This window comes from Gekko japonicus, unplaced genomic scaffold, assembly GCF_001447785.1.
Source record: "Gekko japonicus isolate JY-2015 unplaced genomic scaffold, Gekko_japonicus_V1.1 scaffold1198, whole genome shotgun sequence".
NCBI classification, from domain to species: domain Eukaryota; kingdom Metazoa; phylum Chordata; class Lepidosauria; order Squamata; family Gekkonidae; genus Gekko; species Gekko japonicus.
This window is the reverse complement of record NW_015170924.1, coordinates 380,615-390,404: the sequence shown is the minus strand read 5'-3', so window position 1 is coordinate 390,404 and position 9,790 is coordinate 380,615. Positions and strand designations below refer to the sequence as shown.

Below are 9,790 nucleotides of genomic sequence, written 5' to 3'. Positions count from 1 at the left end.
CCTAGTGGTGTCGTTCGAAGGATGCCGAGACGCAGGGCCCGTTTAGGGGCTGGTTGACCCAAATCCAAGCCTCGGGGAGAGTTAAAATGGAGCAGAGGCCCAGGGTCAAGGGTCAGAGCTGTGGCTGGGAGCAGAATTAGCAGCAATCCTGGCCTCAGGGCGTTTCTTCTTTGTCCTCCTTCCAGCTCAGATTTCAGTTGGAATCAGCAGAGGGCTCCAGACAGTCAGAATTTAGGGGCGAGCTCTTTGGGACGATGGAGGGTTGCGTGCCAAGAATGGGTGGAGGTAACATGGGTAGGGGAAGGGCCTTTCGCCTCCCTCTCCTCTCTGCCACTAGCACCATCGCGGCCTCCCTGCTGCCTGTTGGCGCCACGGGCTCAGTCTTTGCCACACCCATCAAAATCCGTTGGAGTACACTGCGCGGCGCTGAAGTGCGCTGAAGAGCACTGGCATGCTAAATCGCCACCAGGAGGCGCTGCTGCTTTGGTTCTTCTGCTGGAAGGCCTGGAAACGATGCTGGAGGCGTCTATCGCGAAGGTCCCACCCACTCTTCAAATAAGGTCTTCAGTTAAAAATTAAAACTGTCCGAGAAGTTTTCCGGCACCGTTGTAAGTGGTTCCCTGCTCCCACGACACCCCTTCTACCGCACGGAGACTCACGTAAAAGAGTAGAAAGATCTTATTCTGGGACACGGATCGCCCCTTCATAAGAAACCCACCTCTTGGAATCCTCACCCCTGGAGTCCAACGCCAGTCCCAGTTGGCAGCGGAGACGAATTTAGGGGACGCAGTTCCTCGTGGCCTGGTGAGAGAAGCAAGGGGCCTGGAAGGGTCCACCTCAGGTCACCCTGACAGTAGATTACCACCCCTAGAGCCAGTTTGGTGTAGTGGTTAAGAGCACGGACTCTGATCTGGGAGAACCGGGTTTGATTCCCCACTTCTCCACATGCAACTGCTGGTGTGACCTTGGGTGAGTCACAAGTTCCCTCAGAGCTGTTTCTCTCAAGGGTAGTCTTCGAAAGAGCTCTCTCAGCCCCACCTACTTCACAGGGTGTCTGTTGTGGGGAGGGGAAGGGAAAGGAGATTGTCAGCCGCTCTGAGACTCTGAGTGAAGGGCGGGGTATAAATCCAATCCCCTCCTCCTCCTCCTCTTCTTCTTAAGAACATGAGAACATAAGAGAAGCCAGTGTTGGATCTGGGAGAACCAGGTTTGATCCCCCACTTCTCCACATGCAGCTGCTGGTGTGACCTTGGGTCAGTCACAAGTTCTCTCAGAGCTGTTTCTCTCAAGGGCAGTCCTCGAAAGAGCTCTCTCAGCCCCACCTACTTCACAGGGTGTCTGTTGTGGGGAGGGGAAGGGAAAGGAGATTGTCAGCCGCTCTGAGACTCATTCAGGTAGCGAAGGGCAGGGTATCAATCCAATCTCTTCCTCTTCTTCTAGATTCTGTTCGGGGTGGCTTCGGCCCCAGCCTTCCTTGAGAGAAGAGGCTGGCTGGCCTTCATCTTTTCTTCGGCGTAAAACCCTCTTCTCATGGTGGCTGCTAGGTATTTGAACAGGTTCTTGCGGGAAGGGAAAAAAAAAAAGAACAGGCAAGCTCTTATCCCTTGAATCACCTTGGCTGTATGAATCAAAATGGGGGGGGGGGTTAAATTAACCTACCTCACAGGATTGTTGAGAGTCTAGAATGGTGTAACAGAAATCCAGGTATTTCCCTAATAGACCTTTCCTCAGACAAGCCTGTCAACTGCAGTGTTCCCCCTAAGCTGAGTCAGTGTGAGCTAGCTCACCGTTTTTCAGCCTCCGGCTCACACGTTTTTTGTCTTCGCTCAGGAAGGATGGCTCCAGAGCAAACTAACCGACACAGCGGCCAAGTCGCTCGCTCACAACTTTAATGCCAGGAGCTCACAAAGTAGGATTTTTGCTCAACAAGACTCCACAGCTTAGAGGGAGCGTTGGTCAACTGTTTATCTGCATGTATTAGAACTGTGGACGGCTGTTAAAGAAGGTATACATCCAGGGGTCATTTCGTAGAAAAAGAGGTGCAGGAGCTCATTAGCATAACTCAGTTAGCATAACTTATTTGCATATGCCACACCCCCTGACATCACCGGAAGTGTGTCAGAAGGCAACACCCACCGCTCAGGTTCCACTGGACTGTTCTGGATTGCTAGCTATTGGGGGGGGGGAACGTGCAGATCTGTCCTCGCAGAGGAGGGAGAGCTGATACCTGAATAAAACTTGATCTTAAAGGTGCCACTGGACTGTTTTGGGCTGGGGGGGGGGGCTCTGCAACTTACCTGGCTGCTTCTTGCTCTGACTGAGGGCTGCTGGGAGCAGGGGGTGGGGCTTGTTGCATGTGCCCGCCCCCTAGGCTCTTTACTGCCAGAGCTCCGCTCCTGTGCGCTCCTGCAGGAAATAACCCCTGTATACATCGTAATAAAGGCAAAGTCTAACAGAGCTTTCCTCTGCTCCCAGAGGCTCGCCAGTTTCCAGGCAGGACCTGGAGTTTGCCCAAAGTCCCAACCGATGCTCCCTCTAAGCCGTGGAGTCTTGTGAGCAAACATTCTACTTGGTGAGCTGCTGGCATTGAAGTTGTGAGCGAGCGATTGGGCTGCTGCCTAAATCAGTTTGCTCTGGAGCCACCCTTCCTGAACTGAGACATAAATCCGTGATACGGAGGCTAAAAAAACTGTGAGCTGGCTCACAGTAACTCAACTTAGGGGGAACACTGGTCCCAACTGTTGGGGTTGTCAACCTCCAGGTAGAACCTGGAGATCTCTTGGAATTATAACAGATTTTTCAAACTACGGGGATCAGTTCCCCTGCAGAAAAGGGCTTCTCCGGAGGGCGGGCTCTATGACATCGTGCCCAGATTAGGTCCTTCCACCCCCCAAAAAAAGAAAATCTCCAGGAATTCCCCACCCCAGAGTTGGCAAGACTGGTTCCTTACCTCCCAGGCCTTCTCAACCTCCGGGGTCCAGTCCTCTTTCAGAATGGGTTGGACGGCTTGGATGAACTGGGCCCCGACGTACTGGAAAAACCGAGCAAATCGGATCGAGATTATTCCAAAGACAAGAGAGCTAAGTCCCCCCTCCCCCGGCAACCATCCCTTCAGTTCCTAAGAAGAAAGGCCATAGGGTTGCCAGCCTCCGGGTGGGAGAACTGGGGATCGCCTGGATTGACGGCATCTCCCGATGACCAAGATCACTTTCCCTGGGGAGAAATGGCAACTTCCAAAGGGGGGACTCTGTGGCATTATGCCCTGTTGAGGTCCCTCCCCTCCCCAAGCCTTGCTCTCCACAGGCTCCACCCTCCCCAAATCAGCAGAAAAGGAAGAGGAAGAGGAAGAAGAAGAAAGAAGGAAAAAGGAAGAAGAAGAGAAAAAAGAGGAAGAAAGAAGAAGGAAGAAGAAGAAGAAAAGGAAGAAGGATGGATGAAGAAGAAGAAGGAAGAAGAGAAAGAAGAGGGGAAAAGAAGAGGAAGAAGGAAAAAGGAAGAAGAAGAAAGATGGATGAAGAAGAAGAGGAAGAAGGAAGAAGACGAAGAAGGAAAAAGAAGAAGGAGGAAGAAGGATGGATGGAGAAAAGGAAGAAGAAGAAGGAAGAAGAGGAAGAAGGAATTTTATTTATTTAATTATTTATTTATGCTTTCAATTTAATACCCCGCTCTAATCCCATAGTTGGGGTCTCTGAGCGGCTTACAAGTTTTTCTTGGTGCTAATCACCGTTTCTGTTCCTAACTACGGGCACAATGTATATAGGGGAGGGACATCCTACCAGCACCCCCTCTGTGGTGGCATGTCATGATGTTCTTTCTCTCGGGGCAGAAGAAGAAGGAAGAAGGATGGATGAAGAAGAAGAGGAAGAAGAAGGAAGAAGAAAAAAGGAAGAAGAAGAAGAAGTAGAGGAAGGAAGAAGGATGGATGAAGAGGAAGAAGAGGAAGAAAAAGAAGAAGAAGAGGAGGAGGAAATTGGCTTTATACCCTGCCCTTCACTACCTGAGGGAGTCTCAGAACGGCTTACAATCTCCTTTCCCTTCCCCTCCCCATGGCAGACACCCTGTGAGGTAGGTGGGGCTGAGAGAGCCCTGAGAGAACTGCCCTTGAGAGAACAGCTCCGAGAGAACTTGTGACTGACCCAAGGCCACACAGCAGCTGCACGTGGAGGAGTAGGGAATCAAACCCGGTTCTCCCAGATTAGACTCCGCACTCTTAACTACTACACCAAACTGGCTCTCAATTTCCAGGAATCTCCCAACTCGCAGTTGGCAACCCTGATTGGCCATCCATCTTGGACAGAGTCCAGTGGCCCGTAAAGCGCCTCCCTGGATGGTCCCACTGTCGACGTACGGCACCCAGCACAACAATGTCCAAGAGCACAGGTGACTCACGATGCCAGCTCTGGAGATGCCCCCCCCCCGGTGCCCGTCTCACCTCGTAGTACTTGGGGGGCGCCTGGTACCGGCAGTGGCTCCTGCCCAGCTCAAAGGCCAGATGTTCCAGCTTGTCCATCTGGTCCAGCCGCCCCACACTCTTCTCGATGAAGGACATCACCCTGGCAACGGGGAGACGGGACGGAAGAGAAGAGAGACAACAGGAGGCCGCTGGGACCAGATCCACCAAGATGGCCCAGTGAGTCAACTTCAGATTTGGGGGGGGGAGAAACCAAGAGACTATTAGCAAGGACCTCTTAATCAGTCTGTGGGGGTGGGAGGTTTGCATATTCAGAGAGCCCCAGGGGGGGGCAGAGAGATTTTGGAGCAAGGCCACCCACCCAACCCTTGAATGCACCCTCTAGTCCAGGGGTGTCAAACATGTGGCCCAGGGGCCAGATGAGGCCCCCGGTGGGTTTTTACCAGGCCCGCAGTGGAACTGGCCATTTCCTGCTTCCAGTACTGTTGCTGCTGCACCACAGCTTGCTTCGCCAGACTCTCTCAATCGCTCGGCCATTTCATGTTTCCCCCTGGGTCCTAGACTCAGAACTCTGAGCATGAGATTTCTGTGGTGAATGCAGATAAATCAAAAGTGGGTTTTGCAGCTTACAGGTACACACTTGAACAGCATACTCAAGATGGCAAGAGCACAGACGTTTCGATGCAGTAATTCAGAGCAAGAGGTGTCCGTTATCAGATACTGCTAAATAAACAAAATATCGTAAGAGTGCTGATGTTTTAAGCATGTTTTTATTTTAAGTTAGGAAAAAAAACCCTTTGTGTTTGTGTCCTTTATAAAGTTTATATCTCTACTGCCTGGCTTTGCATTTTATGACACACATGGCCCGGCCCGACAAGGTCTCATTTATGTCAGATCCGGCCCTTGTAACAAATGAGTCCGACCCCCCTGCTCTAGTAGTCCCAAGAGGCATTATCAAGATCTAATAGAGTTGTCAACCCTAGTTTGGGGAATTCTTGGCAATTTTGTGGGCGGAGCCTTGGGAGAGCACGGTTTGGGAGGGGAAGGGCCTCAGCCTTAGTGGCTTCCAACCTCCAGGTAGAGAGAAACAATCAAACTACACACAACCGTGGTATGAGTAATACATCTAGCGTAAAAAGTCTTGTAAATATTTCATAAGTAGCGTTAACATCCTTTTTTAATGATGACATAGAAAAGGTAAAGGGCCTGCTCCGAAGCGTCTTCACTCGATCTTAGCCAAAAAGGCCAAGAAGCGATCGCCAAACGTCTTGAAAGACTTCCCAAGGTTTTAAATGTGTTAGTCCTGTTCCATAATCATTCCGTGTCCCTATTTCACTTGCGCCCTGCATTCCTTGCGGCTCCACCAACAGAACAGACATGACCAATGCTCCCTCTAAGCTGTGGAGTGTTGTGAGCAAAAATTCTACTTGGTGAGCTGCTGGCATTAAAGTTGTGAGCGAGCAATTTGGCTACTGCATAAATCAGTGTGCTCTGGAGCCATCCGTCCTGAGCTAAGGCAGAAATCTGTGAGCTGGAGGTTAAAGAATTGTGAGCTAGCTCACACTAACTCAGCTTAGAGGGAACACTGGCCGTGACTGCCATTTCATTGCTTTCTCAAGGCTGATCCTGCATCACTGAAACATTATCCCATTACTTTGATTAAAAACAGAACTCTATCATACTTACTCTCGATTCTGTAGCCAAATTCTCAATTCCTTTGTTATCCCTAAGTTCAGTAAAGTTACCCAGAGCAATCTTCCTCTTAGCTCAGTAAGTATGACCTACCAAAATAGTCCATGAAGATCCGTATAGACTGGACTTTCCCCGGTGCCCGAGAACTCCAGGGTGAGTCCCTGAAGATCCGTAAGGACTGGACTGCTCGGAGTTCTGGGTCTAGGGCCCAGGTTACGGATCTTCAGGGACTCACCCTGGAGTGATACGGTCATGCAATTCATCAAGATGAGAAATCATAAGAGGATCATGCAATTCATCAAAGGTAAGAATCATAAGTAGGTATGAAGGTCCCGGGATACACTGGTTTAGGAACACTAGAGATGGGATCATTTAAAATTGTGACTGATTTTAGACATTTTAAAAGACAGTATAACAGAAATGTGCCACATCCAGGGGTCATTTCCTGCAGGAGCACACAGGAGCGGATCTCCGGCAGTAAAGAGCCCAGGGGGCGGGCACATGCAACAAGCCCCACACCCTGCTCCCAGCAGCCCTCAGTCAGAGCAAGAAGCAGCCAGGTAAGTTGCAGAGCCCTCCCACCCAGCCCCCCGGCCCAAGGCAGTCCAGTGGCACCCCACCAATAGCTAGCAATCTAAAACAGTCCAGTGGCGCCTGAGCGGTGGGTGTTGCCTTCTGACACACTTCCGGTGATGTCAGGGTGTGTGGCATATGCAAATAAGTTATGCTAATGAGCTCCCGCACCTCTTTTTCTACGAAATGACCCCTGGAATTAACGCTCAGCATTCTTCCTCCTCCAAGGAAGAACGTGGGAAGAACGTTGCGTGTTAATTCACAGATGAGAATTGTTGATGTGTAAATTGATGTGACTTACGCAGCACACTGAGAAAAGGCTGTCATGTGAAATGGGAGTAGATGCAAATTCCGTTGTGTGCGTGCGTACATCTTCATGACTTGTTGAAGAAACAGTAAAGGTAAAGGTAAAGGTTCCCTTGCTCGAAAGCCAGTCGAATCCGACTCTAGGGTTGCGGTGCTCATCTCCGTTTCAAAGCCGAAGAGCCAGCGCTGTCCAAAGACGTTTCCGTGGTCATGTGGCCGGCATGACTAAACACCAAGGCGCACGGAACGCTGTTCCCTTCCCACCGAAGTGGTACCTATTGATCTACTTGCAATGTCTTGCTTTCGAACTGCTAGGTTGGCAGGAGCTGGAACTAGAGACGGGAGCTCACCCCGTCTTGCGGCACCCGGGTCTTGAACTGCTAAACTACTGACCTTCTACAGCCTGCAGTTCAGTGTCTTAACCACTTGAGCCATCGCAGAAACAGTACTCGCTGCAAAACAGTAGTCTAAATATATTTTCATAAAACCCCCAGGGGATTACAACTAAGTGCCAGTCAACAGAGACCACTTCTGCCAGAGAAAATGGCTGTTTTGGAGGGTGGACTTTGTTTCTTTTGAACTCTAGCCTGCCCTCTCCTGCACAGCAAGGCTCAGGGTGGGTTACAACACTAAGTAGAATAACACAACACAATAATTAAATATGATATCAGCAATCATTGAAAATCCCTTACAACAGGGGTGTCGAACTCATTTGTTATGAGTTTGGACTCGCCGTCCACCCAGTGGTTCGAAAGCTCCAGCGAGTAGATAAAATGGTTACCACTCCTTAGAGTGGGTGGGCACACTAAACCCTCATGGGGGAGGTGTTAGCCGGCGAACGGAAGATCCAGCTCGTAAGCTCGTAAGCCTGGAAAAAAAGACCTCTTCGGCATTAAGAAGCCTGTGATGGGCCAATCCGGCCAGGCGGTGGCAGTGTGGCACTATGACTCAAAGCAGTCCTGGAAGAACTGACGTCATCTAGCCACGCCGAAAAAGTGAATGCCGTCCGGAACACACCTGAAGCTTACAGCTGAACAAAATCCCCGTTCGTCGGCTGCAAAAGTGTGCGATTTAAAGAATTATATGTTGTCCTCCCTTACCCTATGATTCATTGTTAGTCCCGTGTGAAAACTTGTGTAACTGTAAATCGCTCAGAGCCAGCAGCTCTGCAGGATGAGCAATCAATAAATCGAAAGGTATTATTATTATTATTATTATGTGGGCCGGATCTGACATAAATGAGACCTTGTTGGGCCGGGCCACGCGTGTCATAAAATGTAATGCCAGGTAGCGGAGATATAAACTTTATAAAGGACACAAATGCAAAGGTTGGTGTGTTTTTTTACTTAGAATAACAATATGCTTAAAACATTCGCTCTGTAGGCTGCAAACCTACTTTCGATTTATCGACATTCACCACAGAAATCTCCTGCTCGGAGTTGTGAATCTAGGGCCCAGGTTAAAACATGAAATGGCGGAATGATTAAGAGAGTCTGGCGAAGCAAGTGATGATGCAGCAGCAGCAGCAGAACTGGAAGCAGGAGATGGTCAGTTCCAGTGCGGGCCAGTTAGAAGCCCTCTAGGGACCTGATCCAGCCCCCGAGCTGCATTTCGGACACCTCTGCCTTACAACATTTCCCCTGGGAGAAGATGCCAAAACAGAGTTCTGGAACCTCTTCGATAAAATTCTTTTAAAAACATTTAAAAGTTCACGAGTTTTCAGTATACAGATCAAAAACTTCGTCTCCCTCCTGACAGTTCCGGGCAGTGTTCCCTCTAAGCTGCGTCAGAGTGAGCCAGCTCACAGTTTGTTAGCCTCCGGCTCAGACGTTTTCATGTCAGCTCAGGGAGGATTGTCTCCCGAGCAAACTCATTTAGGCAGCCGCCAAATGGCTCACTCACAACTTGAACGCCAGCGGCTCACAAAGCAGAATTTTTGCTCGCAAGACTTCGCGGCTTAGAGGGAGCACTTCCGGGCAGTGTTCCCTCTAAGCCGAGTGAGTGTGAGCTAGCTCACTGTTTTTTAGCCTCCGGCTCACACATTTTCACCTTGGCTCAGGAAGGAGGGCTCCGGAGCAAACGAACGTATGCAGTAGCCAAATCGCTCGCTCACAATTTTAATGCCAGGAGCTCAGAAAGTAGAATTTTTGCTCACAGAACTCCACAGCTTAGAGGGAACATGGCTTCCGGGCACCTCTTTCCCCCAGAAAAGGCACCCTGTCAACTAGCAGTCATTGGCGCCCATTAACACCCACTGTGCTCCTTCCCCTCCACAACCCCCCTCCCCAGCCCCTCCCCCAAATCTTCAGAGGTTTCCCAACCAGGAGCTTCAAGCCCTTCGGATGTGGCTAGGGTGCCCAACCTCCAGGCGGCACCTGGAGATCTCCAGTTGACCAAGATCAGTTCCCCTGGAGAAAAATGGCTGCTTTGGAGGGGGGGACTCTATGGCCTTGTACCCACACTGAGGTCCCCCCACTGAGGCCCCCCCCTCCACAACCCCCCCTCCACAAGCTCCCCCCCCCCAAAAAAAAAATCTCCAGGGATTTCCCTGCTCTCAAGGAGGATATAATGCCACAGAGTCCACCTTCCAAACCAGCCGTTTTCTCCAGGGGAACCGATCTCTGTAGTCCGGAGATTGATTGTAATAGTGGGGAATCTCCAGCCCCCCTACCTCGACGCTGGCTACGCTAATTGTAGAAGAAGAAGAGGAAGAGATTGGATTGATACCCCGCCCTTCACTACCCAAAGGTGTCTCAGAGCGGCTTACAAACTCCTTTCCCTTCCCCTCCCCACCACAGACACCCTGTG

At 50.4% G+C, this 9,790-nt stretch overlaps 1 protein-coding gene across 1 annotated transcript in view; it reads right to left on the bottom strand.

Moving 5' to 3' along the window:
* Window positions 1-1,436: 1,436 nt before the first annotated feature.
* LOC107116786 (neuroglobin-like) overlaps window positions 1,437-9,790 on the bottom strand; it is a 35,822-nt gene continuing 27,468 nt past the window's right edge. The window contains exons 3-5 of the mRNA XM_015418785.1: window positions 4,433-4,553; window positions 2,951-3,031; window positions 1,437-1,559 (exon numbers count right to left, since the gene is read on the bottom strand). Coding sequence (XP_015274271.1) covers window positions 1,437-1,559; window positions 2,951-3,031; window positions 4,433-4,553 — 325 coding nt within the window. The remainder of the gene's footprint in view (window positions 1,560-2,950; window positions 3,032-4,432; window positions 4,554-9,790) is intronic.